The sequence below is a fragment of the Salvia splendens genome, chromosome 5 (assembly GCF_004379255.2).
Source record: "Salvia splendens isolate huo1 chromosome 5, SspV2, whole genome shotgun sequence".
NCBI classification, from domain to species: domain Eukaryota; kingdom Viridiplantae; phylum Streptophyta; class Magnoliopsida; order Lamiales; family Lamiaceae; genus Salvia; species Salvia splendens.
This window is the reverse complement of record NC_056036.1, coordinates 6,614,436-6,636,221: the sequence shown is the minus strand read 5'-3', so window position 1 is coordinate 6,636,221 and position 21,786 is coordinate 6,614,436. Positions and strand designations below refer to the sequence as shown.

Below are 21,786 nucleotides of genomic sequence, written 5' to 3'. Positions count from 1 at the left end.
AATTAATCATCTCTGGCTCGGCTATTACATAAACCTCAAATACACATTATGTTGGATACCTAATAAGTGAGACTGCTAAGCATTTTTAAATAATTAGGTGTTTCATTTCCCCCCTTTAATACTTGTGATTTGTCACATTACCATTTTTTCTATATAGAAATTTATTCATTTAAGCTGCACGCATGTACTTCGCAAAAGTTACCTGCCAACCTCCTAAATAGGAATGAATTCCATAAGCAAATTTTGAAAATTTAGAGTTTTGCGAAACTTTCATAGATTCTTGTAAATTTTGTATACATAGTTTCTTGCAACTATTTTACATGGAGTAGTATATTCGCACCCTAACACACCAAAATTTCATCTATATTGAGAAAAAAAATAGAAATCACAAACCACAAATTAACATTCCACGTTGCACATTTTGGAGCCATTTTTCTTCTCATTCTTCACTCTTCTCTTGTTGCTCTTCACACAAGAGTGATCAAGCTGCTGTCACTCTGCCCCATCAGCTTCTTCGAATCACACCTGTAGCTAGCGATGTACTTTTCGGCACCGAGTAGTGGCGCAACATCGTACTCCTTTCCCGCCTTCCTCTGGTAATCGGCGTGAAGAGGGCAGCAGCGCTGCAATATCTGCACCACCTCCTTCATGGAGGGCCTGCTCGTGGGCAGCGGGCTGGTGCACATAAGCCCGAGCTTGTATACGCTGATCATCTCTTCCAAATATACCCCCTCTTTTATCTCCCGGTCAAGAAAGTCCGCCACCGGCTTCCCCTCCCCATAGCTCCTCCACGCCCACTCTGCCAGGCTCGTGTGCTCGTCCCCACGGTTGGGCTCCCGGCCCGTCACCAACTCCAGCAGCACCACACCAAAGCTGTACACATCAATCTTCTCATTCACTTTTCTCGTGTAAGCATACTCTGGTGCAATATAGCCGAATGACCCGGCGATGGCAGACATCGTGTCGGGCTCCTCCCCACGCTTCATCAAATTCTTTGCCAACCCGAAATCCGCCACCTTGGCGTTAAATTCCGAGTCCAACAAGATGTTGCTCGACTTGACATCGCGATGTATGATCGGAGGGCTACAGTCATGATGCATGTAGCACAGCCCGTTAGCCACGCCCATCGCAATCCTCAGCCGCGCAGGCCAGTCCAACGCAGCTGCGCCGGCCTTTCTCTTGCTGCCGTGAAGCCACCTATCCAAGCTATGATTCTCCATATACTCATAAACCAAAAGCTTCGAACCCTCACTAGAGATGCAACACAAGAGCTTCACTATGTTCGAGTGCCGAACCGAGCCTAGTATATGAACCTCCGATAGGAACTCCTTCTCGAGGAGGCGGTCGACCTTCGTGTTGCTCCCGATTTTCTTGACAGCCACGCACTGGGCCCCCCGGTCCACCGGAATCTTGTAGACCTTCCCTGAGCCACCGGAGCCAATCATGCGACTCTCCTGCAGGCGGGAGAGGATGTTGGCCTCCGTGAAATCGAGCCGTTGGAACGAAGTGAGCTTCCACGTGGCGAGATCGCGGTTTAGCTTCTTTCTCCGGTATTCTCTCACCAGAAAACGGGTAGTAGCGAGGGTGATCAGAAGAAGCACTATTGCTAACACTAAAATCACAGCTAGGATTTTGTGTGGTAGTTTCTTGGATTCTTGAAAATGAGTGTAGCTGCAGCTACGGAGATTTGAGATTGGATTTCTTGCGCAGAGCTTTGAATTGTTAAGGAAACTGTTTGAATAAGCCAAGTTGTCGAATTCATCAGGGATTTTTCCGATGAGTCGGTTCGATGAGAGGTTGAGGGAAGTGAGCTTCAGCCGCCCGAGCTCCGGCGGGATTTCGCCGGAGAGCTGATTGTCCGATAAGTCCAAGTCTAGGAGGTCGGGGAGGGAGCCGAATGAAAGCGGTATTGGGCCGGAGAGTTGGTTTCGGGCGAGAGTCAAGGCGGTGAGCGACGCCCACGAGATGATCTCCGGTGGGAGCTCGCCGGAGAGAGAGTTTCCGTCCAATGAGAGAGTGGTCAGCTCGTGGAGGGCGGTGAAGCCCTTCGGCATAGGTCCGGTGATTGAGTTGTTGCTGGCTTTGAACACGATGAGCTTCGCCCACGACGAGGCCTCCGCCGGAATCACACCGGAGAATTTGTTGTTGCTGAGCTCCAATCGCGTCATGTTCCAGGCGATGCGGCGGGGAAGCTCGCCGGAAAATATGTTGTCGCTCAGCATCATGCTGGTCATGTTGAGCCCTGTCCACAGACCTGCCGGAATCTCGCCGGAAAATAGGTTGTTGTAGAGCTGTAGAGTGCGAAGATGGGGACAATTTCCGAGCGATTTCGGAATTTCTCCGGTCAAATTGTTGTTGAACGCCACCACGCCAAACAGAGTTTCCCCTGCGCATAAATTTTCCGGTAGGGTTCCGGTGAAGTGATTGTCGGAAACTTCGAATGATTCGAGCTTTGAGTAATTCCCCATTGCCGGCGGTAGAATCCCGCTCAAATTGTTGCGAAAAACTTTGAATTCCTTCAAACTCGGAATTTCCCCAATACTCTGCGGCATTTCACCGGATAGCTGGTTTGCATACAGATTCAGAACTTCCAATTTCTTCAATTTTCCGAAATCTTCAGGAATTTCACCGACCAGATTGTTCATAGAGATATCAAACTCTACCAAATCCAAGGACTCGATCTCCCGAGGAATCACGCCGGATAAATTGTTCTTGTACAAGTATACCACACTCAAATTCCTGAGCATAAACAATTCGCGCGGGATTTCTCCATTAATTTCATTCATAGACAAATCCAAATGCTGAAGGCTCGACAAATTCGCGAAGCTCTGCGGCAGCGCGCCGATCACATTCGCATCCGGCATCCACAGATACTCCAGCTTCGTTAAATCCCCGAACTCCGGCGGTATTGCCGCCGGCAACAAGTGGCTATTGTAGGCCAGCCGGAGACTCACGAGATTCGCCAATTTTGAAATCTCCTTAGGGTAACTACCGTTGAATAAATTCATGTGTAGATTCAGCGTCATCAGCTCGTCCAATTCACCGATTTCCGGAGGTATATCTCCGGCGATGTTGTTGCCGCTGAGGTCTAGATATCGCAGCTGTTTCAGCCGGCCAATTTCCGCCGAAATTTTTCCTTCAAACAGATTCTGCTGTAGGTCAAGATACTGAAGATTTGAGCAATTCGAAATTGTCACTGGAAAGTCCTCCAATAAATTATTGTAGGAAAGATCGAGAAAGGTTAGATTCCGGAGCGAGCAGATGGATTCCGGAATGGTTCCATTGAGATTGTAGCCACTGAGGGTGATTCTGGTGACGGAGCCGCCGGAGCACTGGATTTCCGACCAATTGCAGGGAGATGACGTGGAGTTCCAGTGGCTGAGGATTTGCGGGTTGCCCCATTGTTGTTTGATGTTGAGAAGCGTGGCTCTATCGGCGGTGGAGAATTGTTGTGAGATTACGATAATGGGCAGGGAGGAGAGGAGGAGCAAGAGGTGGAGGAAGGGCATTTTGGACATTTGGCGGAGGCTGTGGGTGAAGTAGAGGGAGATGACACGTTTTTGATTTATCTAGTGATGAGTTTGTGAAGTCGGTCAAGTGTCAACTATGGACAAATGGAATTTTATAAATGAAGCTTGGTTTTCTGTTCAAAATTAATCATTAAATTTTATTGGTCTGATAAAGTATGGAATATGGCGGAGTTTAGATTATTTAAATTTTGCAATGGTGGCCCACGTGGGGCATGAATAGTTTAACTTTGGCAAAATTGTTCATTTATTTCATTATATCGTTGTATGTGGAGTAATTTTAATATTACTAAATTTTTTTACTTTTATATCGGAGCAGAATTGTTAACTTTTCTGTTAGTTTAAATAATTTAAACGGAACTTTGTAAAAACATTAGTTGATACTCTCTTCAAATCTCATTTAAGTTCGTTACGAATTTTTAAAAATATAACGAAAGGTGGAAGAAAATATTGTTGTAAACAAAAGTAGTATATAAAAACCTAGGAAGAAAATTTGCTCATGGGAGGCACAGACAGATTCGAGCTTGAAGAAAAGATTGTTCAAGATTTGGATGATATTCTGCTTGGATTATGTAGTTTTTCTTTTTCTTTTTTCCCCCCCTATGTCCCCATTTTTAGTTCACTTTGTATTGGATACTAGTTTTAAAAAATATAAAGAAAATTGGGTTGAAAAAGTTACTACAATGCGAGTCTCACTTTATATATTATTTTTATAATAAAATGTGAGTGAAACCGAGTTAATGAAATGTGAGATTTACTTAATATTTTATGTTGAAAAGTGGAATTGGACAATAAATGGGAGACGAACAAAAATGAACTAAAAACAGGGGACGGATGGATTAATTGATAAAAATCCTCGTAACTAATTAACTTGGGATGTACTAATAATAATTACTCATCTGTCACTAGTTAAAGAGTCATTTTGCTTTTTTTTGTTATTCGCGATTTATAAAACCATTTACTAGTAGTACTATTTTTCATTTTTAGTATGAGGATATCACATTCCACTAACTTTTTACACTCACAATTGATGTGATATTTTAGAGTTCTTAATCAAAGCATAAAGATTATCAAGTTTAATTATTTTAACTCTAATAATACTACACTACTGCAAGAATACAGTATCGTAGTAGTATTTCAAGTGTCGATCCACAGGGAGGCGAGATTGCTTACGCTTAATAAGACTACACAAAGCATAAAAATATTTTGTTTTGATTTTGAGATGGTTAGCTAACTTAAACTACTGAAACGAGATTTTTGACACGAGAAAGACAGGTCACTCCAAGTTGCTCACTAAGCTTGCGTTGTTTTACACCATTTACAACGAAACATACGACGGGATTATAATTATCAACCTAATCGCGTGCACTGAACATGTCTACGACGTATAGTTCACAGTCAGCTGAACACTTGTTCCATGAACCAACTTTCAACGACATTTAATTCCTGCAGATGCGCGGGAACGAACGTCGTCTACTATAATCACTTACCTAATCCACTATCAATTTATCCCCTGAACAGTTCTAAATCGATAGCATACCAACAAACGATCAATCCTAAGCTATGTTAAAGAGACGAAAGCAAAGGAATTAACATCACTACATCATTAGCCAAAAACATAGTGAATAAAATTAAGCACATTGTAGGACACAAACATATGATATTGATGGTGTAAAAATATCCGTACAAGCCTAGATTACAACTTGGAGCAACAATGAGAGCTTAGCCTAAACACATGGTGAATTTGCAATTAAAACCGTAGGATTCAAGCTCTTGATGAGTGGAATTGGGATTTGGAGTCGGATCGTCGGAGAGTAGGCCGGACCTTCCTCCTCCCTTTTTCCTCCTCTCTTTCTCTCCTTTTTCCTCTCTATGATTTGTCTCTGCCCCCCCTCCATTTTCGTGTGTTTCCTTTCTCTCCTTATTTTCCCCAGCAAAACTGCCGAGAAAACTGCTGAAATGCAGTTGAACCACCAAACGCCCGACCGGGCGAAATTAGAAGGGATAATCGCCCGACCGGGCGAAAGGCTTCTGGAGGTATCGTGGGGAAACGCCCGACCGGGCGTTTTGTGTCGTCAATAATCGCCCGACCGGGCGAACTTTCTGGAATCCTCATGCGTAACGCCCGACCGGGCGTTTTAGAAGCTCAGAATCGCCCGACCGGGTGTTTCTTCTGCCTGCTATTCTGACGCATTTCCAGCTTCCAACACCCAAAACTACACTCAAAACACACTTTGGTGAGTTACAATTAACATAGAAATGTTTAGTCTACGGGGGAAAAGTATAGGAAATATGCTTCGCATCAACAATCCATTATAATTCTAATACTATTAAAAAGAGTCTCACATTTCACTTACTTTTTCAATTTACTTTTTTCATAAAGTCAAATAATTTTTTAATACTCATATCTAAGTCAAATAATAGTAGACTAGTTAATTAGATTTAGAGATGCATGGTTGAGTATTGGTAATCTGCTTAGTTTGATTTGGTTAGCATGCTGATATTTAGTTAAACGAATTATTGCAAATTCAGGAACTTTACTCGAGTTCAAAAGATTTTTACATTTATATATTTGAAAATTTGTAATCCTATTTAGTAACATACTATAATAATTTGATAGACTTTATCATATCATTAATTTTATAATCACCACCAATAGAAGTGTAAATGAAAGCTAAATATTAATTTAAATTTGTGTTTCGACCTTGTTCACAAATCACAAGTAGTACTCCGTATAATATTAAAAACATTAAAACCTCTCTAGTAACTAATATTGGAATCATTTTTCATAATGAATCCGAATTACGGAGTATTTTAATTTTAAATTTGGATAATATGTTGTTGGATAGTAATAATGTATACGTACATAATTGCATACTACTCCATAATATATACTGCTGCTATTAAAAGTATCTTCATAAACATTAATCGGTTTAAATAAAATTAATACTACTTCATAATACATAGTACTCCCTCCGTCCCGGACTACTCGCACATTTCCTTTTCGGCACGGAGATTAAGGAATGAGTGTATAGCAAAGTCAACAATTGCGGCTGTAGGTGATAATTTTTACTAAAAATGGAAAGAGTGCAAATAACTTGGGACGCCCAGAAAGGAAATAAGTGCAAGTAGTCCGGGACGGAGGGAGTATTAATCTTTCTGCAATAATTTAGTAAAAGAATAATTTTTTAAATCACATTTATAATGAAAAAATTAATTTTTTGTTAGATATTAGTACATAATTATTTTGAAATCAAGTTCAAATCCCATGTAAATTTGTCATGAAGTTTTCATTCATCTATTTTTTACTATTACTGTAATATAATAGTATAGTACTATTTTCTCCGTTCAATTTGAGAAGTTCACCTTTCCTTTTTAGTGTGTCCTTTAAGATGTCCACTGTTTTATATTTAAAAATAAATTCTTATTTCCTTTCTCCTCATTAAAATATTCAACTACTTCGTATACTTTTTTCCTACTTATTCCACCTTACAACTTCTTATAAAATTATATGACACTTAAAAATGTGGATATCTTAAATGGAATAGAGAGATTACTTAATAATAAAATAATTTATACTCCTACTAAGTTAATCTAATTTAGTTAAAATATAAGAGCACTATATACATTCATTTTGGTGGTTTTCAGTTTCCAAAATAAAATAATATCAAGATATAATCTAGGATTGAGTTGTGAGATTATTTTAGTCATAGGGTTAATTATGACTATTTATCTCATGATTATCCATCTAGGATAGAATTGTAGGATTGAATCTCGTGAACCAAACACATTATATATTTAATCTCATATACAATCTTGCAAACTTAACACTGCTTTATTATTGATGGAATTCACCCTATCCTTTTTTCCTATATATGTATATATGCATAGTATGAAAATTCTTTCGCGCAATTAATAATGTGGAAATTAAGTGAAAGTCAAAAATGGTGTTTCGGTCTTACACGATGTGCTGACTTTTCTACAAAAACAATTTAGCACGTGCCCCCACTCACGTGCTCCTTGCAGTGCAGTACTATGCAATCAAGTGGCCTAAAAGTAGGAGTAAAGACTAATTTTACTATTTAGGCACATTAATTTGATAATTATAAATAATTGACCGTGCTACATTGTCCTTCAAAGCGACTTCAAACATTTTCTATAAGGTGATAAGATTTAATTTGGATTACTCAACTCCAATCAAATCCGCTTAAGTCATATATTTAGTGATATTTAGGTATGATTCATCTAATGATGCCAATTGGCTGCAATTGATCGTTGAATAATTATGACTAGCGATGTCAATCGGGCCAGCCCAGCGGGTTTCGTGCTAACCCTACCGGGTTTCGGGTCAATCGGGTGGGGGTTAATCAGATTGTGATTTTTTCGGGTTATAAAAGTTCAACCATAACCCTAAAAGCTCGGGTTTCGGGCTAGCCTAACGGGTTAATCAGATTGTTACCGATAAAATTAACATGCGATCAATCCAATAAATAATGATGAAAATTAGTTTTATTTATAAAATGTAAACATTTAATTATTATAAATTTGATAATTAGAGATATATGCTTAAACTCAAACATAAACATGAACAAATATTAATATTTGAGATAGTGCGAAATGAAGTATAAACATATTTCAAGAAAATTTAAAGCATGTTTTAGAAATTTATATATTTTTTTGGTGAATTTGAAGTTTCTAATTTATTTATCTATTATTATATTAATAAAAATTTAATATATATTTTGTATATACAATATAAAATTGAAAGTTATTTTTGTAGTTATATATTATAAAAATAATCAATGAAGTGATGAATTATGAGTCAAATAAATAGAACAATAGAAATTTTATCTGATTTTCGGGCCAGCCAATCGGGTTTCGAGTCTGGTCCTAACGGGTTGCGGGCTAATCGGATTGTAATTTTATCGGGCTATAAATTTTCAACTATGACCCTATAAATTTGGCAGGCAATTCAGGTCAGCCCACGGATTACGGGCTGCGCTGACATTCCTAATTATGACTACTTAACATTATAGTCTTAATTAATTCATTTAATTTATTAGATCAATGGAATAACTACTTGCGGATGGTTTGTACTTTTTTTAAGTAAAGTATATTCTATAATAGATTATGGTTATGTACCGTTAGTAAATTATAATTGTATGAGAGATAACTAGTATACCATGTGTAGTATATTACTCCATCCGTCATGCAATAAAAAGTTCTATTTGGTTATGACACGAGTTTTAAGAAATGTAAAAAAGAAGTGGATTAAATAAGTTAGTGGAACATGAGTCTCACTTATATATACTATCAGTTTTATAGTAATAAAATTTGAGTGCAATAAGTTGATAGAATGTACTCCCTCCGTCCCAAACTAAGTTTATAGTACAAAACTTTTGGGCACATAGATTAATAAATTGTGTTGAAAAGTAGGAGAGATGAATAAAGTAGAAAAGATAAAGAGAGAGTAAAGTAGGTGATTGAATAAAGTATAAAGTAATGGTGATTGGATGTTTTAATTTTTATTAAAAAAAGAAAATGACTCAACTTAGTTGGGACATCCCAATAAGGAATACGACTCAACTTAGTTAGGACGGAAGGAGTATGACCTGCTTACCATTTATGGTAAAAGTGAAATATGACTTTTATTGTAGGACGGACCGAAATAACAAAATATGACTCTTATAGTAACAAGTACTATTAGTGAATTTTCATAGTTTATGTATGACTGTATTTACAGTAAAATAAAGAGTGAACTACAAAAATGGTCCTTAGACTATGGGTTTATATCGCCCATAGTCCCTGGACTTTAAAAATATCGCCAGACATCCCTGAACTAAGGGTTTATCTTGAAAATGGTCATTTTTTCACTGTTTTTCGGTCGAAAATACCCTTTTGGGGGTTTTGGGGGGTTTGGGCAATTTGGTCTTTTTACACTTTTAACATTTTAAATCTGATATTATTTCAGTTATGTATTAAATCTGATATTATTTCAAAATTATCATTCTTCTTACCTTTTGCTATCCTTCACTTTGTTTCTTTATTTCAATATTATATTTAATTTTATAAAATTAAATTTTAAATTTTTATTTTTAAATATCAATAAATTTTTTTAATTAAAACTATTAATTCATGGACACTATAAATATAACTCCCTCCGTCCCCTAATAGAAGTCGTTGTTTGACCGGGCACGAGTTTTAATAAATGTAAAGAAAAGTTGGTTGAAAAAGTTAGTGGAATGTGGGACCCACTTTTTTATATTGATTTTATAATAAAATGTGAGTGGAGTGAGTTAGTGGAATGTGGGACCTACTACCATTTATGGTAAAAATGAAGAGTGACTCTTAATGGGGGACGGCCCAAAAAGGAAATTAGCGACTCTTATTCGGGGACGGAGGGAGTAATTAAAACTATTATTTTTTTGTTATTTAATATAATATTCAGCTGAATTGAAGAAGTACAGAAAAATAATATTAATCATGATGGAAAAATAAGAGTTATTCTATTTAGCCTTCGTTCAGTTGTTATAATTGCTTGTGATTGAATATTATGAAGTTGACTAAAAATTTGATCCTACTAAAAATTTTATATAGGAGTATTTTTGTTGAAATTTTCTAGTAAATTTTGATTGTTTTCAAATTAATAAACGAAAATTATATTAGTCTTACATTATATGCATATTTATTTCAGAATAAATTGTGTTATATGATCTATTTATGATTAAAGCTATTAAATATTGATTAAAACTAAGGCGTTGTCATACCTTATTAATTAAATATTAGACATTATCAAATATTGATTATGATTATTAATTTTTATTATTTAATAATTTTTATAATTAAAAAAAATATTGATATTTAAAATTTAATTTCGTGAAATTAAATCTAATATTGAAATAAAGAAACAAAGTGAAGGATGACAAAAGGGAAGAAGAATGATAATTTTGAAATAATATCAGATTTAGTACACAACTGAAATAATATCATATTTAAAATGTTAAAAGTGTAAAAAGACCAAATTGCCTAAACCCTCCAAAACCCCCCAAAAGGGTATTTTCGACCGAAAACAGGGAAAAATGACCATTTTCGAGATAAACCTTAATCTAGGGATGTCTGGCGATATTTTTAAAATCCAGGGATTATGGGCGAGATAAACCCATAGTCCATGAACATTTTTGTAGTTCAATCTAAAATAAATAGTAGTAAAATTTACAGAAAATCGAATTAAAGCAATTACAAGAAAGATCACATGTTAAGCAAGTCAAAGGAACCATCACAATTAGATAAAAAGTGGGTGGCTAACAAAGTAACAGATCTTATAATACATTGTTTGGTATGACTTTGTTGTCTTGTAATTAGATCATCAGCGCAGCTTCTTTAGCTTGTTTTTTTTCTAGAAGACATCAATATTATTTGAGTTTATTTACCCTTTGTTTTACTTTAGCATCCTCTGGTATTAAATAAAACTCCAATAGTTTCATATAAAATCGGCGGCCAATGCACTATATATTCTCATTCTAGATTGTTTTGGATTTTAATCGATTGCACCTATGTCCAAACAAGAATCCAATTTATAGCACATTGAAAGCTAGTTTAGAAACCGTGTGTGCTTTTATACTTGGTCCAGCTTCTCAAACCCAGAGAATCCGCTAGATCACTTGGTCTAGGAGTTCAGAGGATCTTAGAAGTCTCGGTCGTCGGACACACAATTTTCACGTTCAAAACCCTCAACCCTCTATACTATGAATTAGTACATGGAAGTAGGGATCGATCCCACGAAGATGGATGCGTAAGAAAACATTTAAGAGACTCTGGAAAGTGGGTTGGTGATACGAGCATTATTAATTAGATAAATTAGGATTTGCATATCTTTTCCATATCTTTGTTTTCTTGTTCATTAAGTTATTATTAGCATTATAAATAGGAGTTATTGTAATCATTTGAGAAATCAATCAAGAATATCAATATTATCGTTCATTCTCTTCTCCAAGTGAAAAAATCGTCGTGCTCGACGGGCACTCGCCCGTGGCAAACATTTATCGATCGCCGATCTACGGACGCCGATCAGCCCGATAGGAGGTTTATCCTATCAAATTGGTGCTTTCATTGAGAGAAGGCCCACCCACCATCTCGAACCGAAGCTACAACGCTGCCCGACGGAAAACATTCCGCGCACAGCAACTGCTTTGGTTGTCGAGTCCCGCCTGTCCGCCGAGCTCTAGCCGCAGGACAACACTACTTCTGCAACGCCCGACGGGAAGGATTCCCGCGTGCCGCGTCGAAGTCAGACGATCATCATCCACCACAGCCACGCCTCAGTCCGTCAACATGTCATACGACTACGCCGGCTATCGTCGTCGTCAACACGACTTCCCTCAGGCCACACAGCCATTCCGTCCCTACCATCCGGCCCAACCTCGCCGTGTAACCAGTTGGGACCCTCCGAGCAGTCGGGTGGAAGTACTCTACGTCTCACACCACTTGGATCCACCTGATCGTCGCCCACGGCCGAGATACCAGCCCATTGGGTACCGCGATCGCGCGCAAGACGCTTGGCCCCGACACCGCGGTGGCTACGTCGAGAGGGGTGGCCACCTATCTGATCGCGGAGATCATCAGACCCAATTAGGGTTTGATCGCTACCTGCCAACCCCAACGCAGCGGCACCGCCCAACGTGCTGGGACCCACCGGCTCAACAGGAGGACCGCGGCTACCCGACCGTTGACCAGCCCCGACGCTCGGAGACATGCTGGGACCGACCTCGCCCTCGGGAGGAGGTGAGAGCGCGAGTCCAGCCCGCCTCCCACCAGCCCTGCTACTCCACCGAAGAGCCAACGCGGGACCTGTACAGTCAGCCCGCGCGTGTGACCAGTCAAACTCCAGAGCAGCCACGCCTGCCGCTAATACGGGTCTCCCAAGCGGAGAAGTCAGAACTGTCCAGGTTGGGTCTCTGCTGGCACTGTCCCGAGAAATGGGTGATGGGACATGTGTGTAAACAACGCATTCTCTGTTATGCGGATGATGGGGAGGAGTTTGAGGAGAACATTAAAGATGAGAATTTAGCCGAAGAGAAAACTGATAATACTCCCACGATAGTATTCGGTGATGATGTTCCCCATGACATTATCGATGTTCACAATGATGGCGCTCCTCTTGATGTTCAAAACAACGAGTCCCCTGGAGAGTTCCTCAAGAACAAAGGGATTGTCAAGAACGACAGTGAGCCACCGCAAGTGCTCGTTGGGGTATATGATGAGAAGATTGGTGAAAAGGAGGAGACATTGCTAGAAGATAAAGAGGAGGATGGTTCTATTGGTGAAGTGGAGAAGATAATCGCCTCACTCAATGTTGTTCAAGTGTCATCCAAAAATGTTGTTGGAAATTGTTGGGGCAAGAAAGGAGATGGTGCTTACACCGAGTTGCCCGTAATTGCTTGTGTCTATGTGGATTTGAATGTCGGTGATGTTCCAAGTATGAATCATCGATCAATATCGCTCGACAAAGATGCAAGGTTGATCCCTCCGAGTAATGACATGCCATGCTTGGGCATTCTGGGAGGCATGGACAAGCTTTTCGATTTGGCAAGGAATTTTTCCGACAAAGTTGGGTCTCCTTTGTTGATTTTTTATGGAAGTGAAGAAGGGAGACGTTCATTTGTTCGGTGTGTATTTGATCCAGGAGGAGTTGCCTCGTCGAAGCTTCTGCTTTCAACTCTCCTTTTTGCTTCGTGGTTCCCACCTTGAGGACAAGGTGGATTTTAACCGTGGGGGAGTTGATACGAACCTCTATTATTATTATTTAGTTTAGATATTATAGGGATTTAGCGTATCTTTTTCTATATCTTTGTTTTATTGTTCATTAAGTTAGTAGCATTATAAATATGATAGACTGTTATCTTTTTTATTCATTCAATCAATTAATAAAATCATTATCGTTTGCCCACTTGTGGAGTATCAAGCATCCAAAATTATCTATCGCTGCCGAAAAGATTCATTCTTGCGCCCAGCTCTATCTTCGGAGATCACCGTCGACCCAAGACTTGGGCGCCGGATTAATCACGGATTTAAACTCTCAACGCTGCCGACGGAGACTCTTCCGCGCCAGCCCTATCGTTTGTCCGCCGACCCTTAAACGAGGGCGCCAGAATTGTGGTGTTATAGTTGTGAATTAGGACGGAATTCACCGATAGGAGCATGAGGCTCTTAACAGTTGGCTGCTGCCACGCAATTTTGGGTTGAGAAAATTATAACTAGGCTGGGGAATGAAAATTGACTGACACTAGACCTAGGAAACAGAGAACATCATGCAAACATGAAACATCGTCATGACTTCAATAACTCAAACAAACTTCCTCAACCTAGTAAACAACTTCCTAATCTAGCTAAACAGAGATCAAACGAGCAGTGGGGACCATATCCCAAAATAGTAAAGTACGGATGAAAAGCTGCAAATAACTAATTTTGAAATTAACAAACAACGATCTGCATCTTATCACCTGATTCAAGCTCGAGTAATAACAGATTCAAACAGATTAGGACGTCGGAAACTGGCGATTAATCGGAAATCGAACAGATCTACATCTACTAGACTAAGTAAACATAAACACAGAAACGAGCCATCAGATTCATGTACAATCAACCAACTATGCTTCAGATCCACACGTCGGATGCTTAATCCACTCTGGATCCAAGTAATCCGAACCCAACTACGATCAAATACAACTCCATGAACTCCGATTAAACAAATCCACTCTGATCCTCAACAATCCAACCATGATTCAACTTCAATTCACCAGATCAAGTGCGAAAAGCATCCTTTCCAGTAAACAACCTCAAACTCAGAATCCAACATAATCAAAACTCAACATCAACATCATCATTACAGAAAATAGAAAGTCCATAGATAGATAAGCAAGTTTCAACAAATAACAAAAGCCGAGCTTCGAACAGCGAAGACTCGGTAGAAATCCAAACAGAAAACTAAAACGAAAACAGGTAAATTGTTTCTTCGCCCTACACGAGGACGGTGGTGCACAACAGCCAACAGAAAACGAACCCAAAACCCCTAGACTTCCGATTACCCCAAGTGTGTGTAGAAGTGTGTGAAAAAAAAATGAGCTCTGAGCCAAAAGTCGTAAGTCCCCCTTTTGTATGTTGCATGCTCTCTCTTTTATAGACGTGGATGCGATCTTCTATAAGTTTTCTCTTGAATTCTCCATTCTGCCCTCCAGCTGATGATCTCCTCCGTCTGGCAATTCTTCTTCATTCTGCTCATTTTCTCGCCAATTTCCTTCGCCCTGGACCTGGCGATTTCTTCTACACACCTGGCTTAAAAGATGTGTTAGACCGTTGAATTTAACCCCATAACCGATGCATGAAATTAGCCTTATCACACATGCTTATAACAAGATGCTTCGTTATTAGTATTAACTCATTATTGCGCAATTAAATAAAATCCTAGTATCAATTTGTCTATAATCACTAACTTGAAGTACATCACTTGTTTTTTAATATATAGATAAATAAATAGAAATTAATGAATATATTACAATGGACTTGAACTTAAAATATTTGGCATCTGACCATTAACCTCTATATTACTCTTATAGTCTTATAATATTATTTTCATCGACTTAGATCAGGTCGAACTAGAATCATAGCTTTACCCGGTCCATGAAATCATATTGAAAATTGGAGAATATTAAGATAATCTTAAATATCTACCTAAAATTATAAATTATTATATTCATGTTAACATTATTCTTTGTACTATTTATTTATTGGTTAGTCAAAGTTTTTTGGCTGAACGTCACTGTCATTATATATTTGGAAATCGTGTAACAAGGCAGCTCCCGCGAAACTTCTTCCACTTCACACTTCAAATGTCACAAATTATTTCGAGCGACAATTATTTCAAAACTCGATATATGTTCTGTTCTTTGTAGAATATTTTGAGTCTAATTATAATTTATAAGTTTTTAAACTTTTTAGTCACGAAAATTATCCACTATACTATTTGAACAACCCATGGTAATTAAATTTTAAATTTATGGTCTCTACGTCGCAAAAGGAAATGCTGTTTTTGATTTTTAGATACGAAAAAAAAAACGAAATGGTATTTTAGATACGAAAATTGATCTTTATATTTTTTCAGCCACCCATAAATTAATAACTCAAATTTAGCTGATTTCATTTTATTTGAAGATATAATATGTAGGATTAAATTTTGAGGTAGTAGTTGACTCAAGGGTGCAATAATTAAATTATTGAAATTAGATCATGCCATCAATCATTCAAAATAAAAATGACAAAATTCCACGTATTGTGTCCAAAATTTTCAAAGGGTTGTCTTCTTTGTGATTATTGTATTTCAATTGCAAAGTAGAGGCATTATCCTCGCCTGATACGATAAATATTGGTATAGTAGAAATTCATTTCATAATTTTGTTTAGTTATACTACATAATATAAATTCGATATTAAGATGCATCTCGAACAAAATTTCCAATTACTCACGAATTTAAGATATATCCTATTCATTTGCTAATTAAAATTAGAGTAAAGGTCAATTTTGGTCATAAACATATGATCGATATACAAATTTAGCCCAAAACATTTACTTTTTGAAAAACAGGTACATAACAAATGAAATTTGTGTCGATGCGGTCCATTTTTAACGATTCCGTCAATTTTTTACGGTCAATCGTCGATTAATAAAATTTTAACCCATTAGCCTTAATCTCAAATTATTAGTCATCTAATTATTGCAAATGTTCGGAACGTATTTGATATTGATAATGAATATATTGGACTAGCTTGACGGTATTTTGTAGTCCATAATGCTATGTGGATGTTTCGAATCTAGTTTCAGAACCTTAATATGCATTTCAACATTGTTGGAATTCAGGAACATAGATTAAGTGGCTTACATTCAAGATTCAAAAGTCTAAATTTAAAATCAGAATTCAATTGCTTCGTAGGAAACGGCAACTTAGGTTGACGGTGACGGCTTCGTCTCGTCGATGGGCTGTCGTTGTCGCCGGAACTCTTGCAACAGTGCGACCTCTCCATATCCGACAAGTTCAACGGATTTTGGACTAAGTTGCAGAGAAAGAAAATTAGGTTCTTGGTGGTGTGGGGAAGAAGAAATGAAAGAGATGGAGAATAAAAAATTTTGATTTTGATTCATGTTTGATGTTTCTCATGTTTTATATAAGGGTTTTCTATTTTACAATATTTCAGAAATTTTAAAAAAAATAGCTACAATAATAAAAAAATGGCTAATCCGGTCAACAAAATACTAATTAACGGTTGACCGTTAAAAATTGACGGAACCGTTAAAAATGGACCGGATCGACACTAATTTCATTTGTTATGGACCCATTTTTCAAAAAGTGAATATTTTGGACCAAATTTGTATATCGGTCGTATATTTAGGACCAAAATTGACATTTACTCTTAAAATTATTGATGTAGTGACGAAATCATAATGAGCTTAATTGGAGGGTTATTGATATTTTTTCTTTTGTTCTAATAAAATCAGTAAATTTCAAGATATTTTATACGTAAATTGCATGAAAATGATTTCGAAATCCGAATCGACATATAAAAAACACAGTTTCCATCTCAATTTTGTCTGGTTTATGTATTTGTGTGAATGGAGATATTCTGTCGAGATGTAAAGTAACTAATAATAGTAATTTAAATCTAAGTGAGTTGGTCAATAGTAGCTTTTTACATTGGTAAATTAATGTCTTCAATTTATAATCAGATTATTTTGATGTTGAATGGCCTAAAAGAAGTTTCAAATTATGGCTGCACCAAAAGCACCATTAATGATCATTATAGTGTAGCCCAACTTTGACCTTTAGTCAAGTTTATGCGGTTATCAAAGCATAATTATAATTAATTACAGATGATTTAACTGGCACCCCATGAGACTTATATAGTGGATTAAGCTCAGGAGATGCTCATGAGACTTATATAGTGGATTAAGCTCTTTGTGTACACCGATGTAAGATATTATTATAGTCATTTTTATGTTTCAATTGCCAACACCCTCTCTTTCAGCCCAGTTATACTGCTGGGTTAGTCAATTTTTTCGGTTTCAACCCAGATATACTGCTGGGTCAGTTAAAGACCCGCTCTGATACCATGATAGAAATCCATGGGTTCCATCTTAAAATCAATTGGTGATAAGAGGAGAGGCCCATGAGACTTATATAGTGGATTAAGCTCTTTATGTACACCGATGTGAGATATTATTATATTTATTTTTATGTTTCAATTGTCAACCTATAGTATTACTATTATTATGGAAATGTACACCAACTTCATTTGAAATTGTTCCACATAACAAACATAACACACTAGTAGTAATTTTTACAAGAAAAAACAAAAAATAAAATATTTGAAGGTTAATTGTTGAATAAATTTCAGTCCATCTTATTGAAATACTACTACAATAATGTCAGCGTCCCTCGTAACATAAACGATTTCTAGCCACTAAGAATAATTAACATAAATATATTTAAAATGGCAAATCTAAAGTCTTTTTGTGTGTGCATTTTTGTATTTGGATTTTAACTGACATATGGCCCAATATTTGATTGGGCTGCACAGTTGTTTAAGGTCCATTAAAATAGTTAATTGAAGATGAAACAATAGAGTAGAAAAATTACCAGAAAAAGAAAAGAGTACAGAATGAGCAGGGAAAGAAGAAAGCTGAATCAAGTAGGAGTATCATGGAAGAGGTAAGCATGGAAACTCGGGCATTTATTATCATGGACAGAGGTAATCATAAAATCCCTTATTCACAGACCTGACAGCGTACATCTGTGTGTTTCAAATTCATTAGTAGTATATATCTTTCTATCATTGTATTGTAGATTAAATTTAATTTGAACTCCTCAATAATTGTTTTAGGGAATGCCAATTGGATCACTATGTTTAATTATTGAGCTGTTGCAGTCCTATTTCGAGCTAATTCATGAAAAGATTAATCTTTATTTCAATGATGTTGTTGCATGATGATGTGTTTGGCAAGAAATATAAAATTTTTAAATTTCTTGAGGATGTCAACAAATTTTGTCTACTAGAGCCAATTTCAGATTGATGTTGATGATGATGTGTTGGCACCGTGTAATGTAGGGTAAGTAAGGTATGGGAGTACATTTTCAAATTTATATGGGTACAGCCGTACAGGAAACAAAAATCAGTTTGGGGGGACTTCACCTTACACCCCTGATTACATACAGCTCACTTTCATATTCATTTGGATATTTATAATTTGAGTGTTGCAAATCATTTTGCAGTTTTCATTGGATTCTCACCAAGACTGTTTTTTTGTTTGATCCTCTTAGCCATCGCATTCGTGATAATGCTTGGAAAGATGCTGTGGATGAGCAAGTTTTGTTAAACCTTTCCTGCACTTTTATTTAGTCAGTCAATGATATATTAATATTTCTCAAATTTGTAAATCCATGCAGCGCCTTATCGATGTTTAGTTCATCCAAAGGAGAGAATGACAAAAAATCTCCAACTTGGGTGGTTGTAAATGTATCTTTGAATTGTATACAAGAATACATAGTATTCATTTTACTATTCTATTAGCCGCACTAATGCATGATTTATAACATATGCTCCTCGCCAACCAGATTCGAAGCAATGTGGATTCTACATAATGCAGTATATGTGAGAAATCATCAGAACTTGTAGAGATCCCGGTTCAGTTTCTCTGCAAACAATGGTACAGTAACGTGCATAGAGTTCTTCTCATCTTATATTTTTGTGAGCTTTCTTGGCTTATTATCAAATACTTCTGTCATCCAGAAACTAAATGTCACTTTACTAAAGTTAACACATTATATGACCTGAACCCACAGTTATTAAAATTAGTTATACTGGGTCAAAATTCATTTTTAGGCAGATGTCTCTCAGACATTTCTTTCAAGCGTAAGTCTACTGATTTGATATTTAGTAACTTGTTAGTGACTTAAAAATCCTCTCCTTCTATACAGTGGATAAAGCTTCTTGCTCTAATTAGAATAAACTAGGAAGCTTGTTTGATACTATGGTTATGTTAAGATAAGCCCAAATATGGATATATATCTGAATATTTCATGTGTTTGATATAAAACTATAATGGGCCTTGTTTTTTTCAAAAGCCCAACACGCACAACACACACCAAAACAGCTCGCCATCGCCATTCTCTTCTTCCTCCTCCTCTTTCTCTCACTTCCCCCAAATTCCACCCACCTGCTTAATCTCCCACCCAAATTCCTCCGACTAACCCCCTTCGTGTATTTTCCGCCAAATTTCCCACCCTAATTCCCCCATCGCCATTACCTTCCGATTCTCGTGTATTTTCCGCCAAATTTTTGGGGGTATTACGGCTGCGGAGGATCTCTGATTGTTTCCGATAACCATGGGTTCGATTGGAGCAGATCTGAGCCGGAAAATCCACCCCCGAGCGGTGGACGACTTCGATCGGTTGCCGGACTCGCTCATCCTATTGATCTTCAATATAATCGGAGACGTCAAGCACTTGGGGCGATGCTGCGTCGTTTCGAGGCGGTTCCACTCGCTTGTTCCCCAGGTCGACAACGTCGTTGTCCGCGTCGACTGCGTGATCTCTGACGACGATCCTTCCTCCACCTCATCCTCCTCGTCCTCCGCCTCCTCAGCCGCCGACAAGTCGCGCCACCCGATCTCCTCCTTCTTCCGCACCTTCTTCTCGGGACTCCAAACGGACGCCCGGCGTGAGAGTGACAAATGCGGTGTGTGAACGGAGACAGCAGAATGAGAGAGATGGAGCTGCCTGGCTTTGTTTTCCCAATTTGAGAACTAGAGAGAGAGACGTGGAAGTCTTTGTCACATAGAGAGAGAGTTTTGAGAATGATAATACAAAAGTTTAGGAAAAAGAGATGGGGTTGGGATTGTTTCTGTTTTGTGAATTGTAGAAGATGACACAAAGAGAGAGAAAATAGGAGTGGAATGGCTGTGTACGTGTAGGAAGAGTAGGGAATAGGTGTAATAGTTTATTTGTTTATTTCTTTAACTTTTAGAGTAGGGAAATAGGCCCAATAGGCCCAATAACATATATATCTAATATGTGCATAACCCAACCAACTACTACATGGATTTGATTTAGTTTTAAGGATTTGATTTGCAAAAGGCACACTAATTGGGCAAGTTTTTCATGTTTTATATTGCAAATTAATTACTAAGTAGTTTGATTAATACATTAGATGTGTGTGTGTGTGTGTGTGCATTTTATAGTCTACCGGATGCAGTTATTCTACGAGTGAAATTGATGAAATGCGATCAGAGTGGGCAGACGGCATACTTGACCAGTTTCGTTTGCCAACAGACCAGGTAGGCCAGGTATTATTCATGATTTAAATCAATCTTTAGCTTCAGTGTTACAATTTCTGCTCCTACTTCTTCTCCACAGCAGCAGGCCGTGTCTCCTATTCACTCCACAACTCCTATTTCAGCAGCAATGACTGATGCCACCACTACTTTTCCAACTCTTTTGACCCAGCCAACGACAGCTCGCTCCATCAAGAAACCATCTTATCTTAAAAATTACATCTGAACTATTGCTATCTTGTTATCTGTTAGGATTTCCTAGTTTTTGTCAAGTTGCTATTAATGCTTATCGTGGTTTGTTTCATAGGATAGTTAGGATTTGCTTTTGAAGTTGTTATTTCTCCACTATAAATAGGGGCTTGGGCATTGTAGTTGTTATCAGAAAATTAAGGCATTCATTCATTCGTAGCTGTAATAATGGAGTGCTCATTTCAGTTGGAAGAAGCTCGGCTAGAAAGGAGTTCGGTAAGCTCGGCTTACCGAGCTGGAACTAGCCTGGAACTAGCCGAGAAGAAGAAGAAGGCAGAAGTCGGTAAGCTCAGTTGTAAAGAAGCTCGGTATGGAAGCTCGGCGTTGAGCTGGAATGAGCCGAGCAGGAAGAGTTCGGTTGTAAGCCGAGCCGAGAAGGAGTTCGGTTGTAAGCCGAGGAAGGAATTCGGTATTGAGCCGAAGAAGGAGTTCGGTCTTGAACCGAGAAGGTAGAAGCAACCTAGCCGAACTAGCCGTTGGAGCAGCAGTTAGTTAGCCGAGATGTAGCGGTTATTCTTCTTGCTTTCTTGATTCTTCTTGTAGTTAGTTAGTAGCAGTTGCTACGTGATTATAGAGCTTTAAATAGCTCACCATGTATGTAGTTTAGAGATAGAGTTTAATCAATAAAGAGTTT

General features: G+C 37.8%; 1 protein-coding gene across 1 annotated transcript; it reads right to left on the bottom strand.

Annotated features, from left to right (window-relative positions):
* Positions 1-257: 257 nt before the first annotated feature.
* LOC121802219 (receptor-like protein kinase HSL1) lies at positions 258-3,599 on the bottom strand. The gene has a single exon (XM_042201835.1). The coding sequence runs from the start codon at positions 3,516-3,518 to the stop codon at positions 468-470; it is 3,051 nt and encodes a 1,016-aa protein (XP_042057769.1). The 5' UTR covers positions 3,519-3,599; the 3' UTR covers positions 258-467.
* Positions 3,600-21,786: the final 18,187 nt, after the last annotated feature.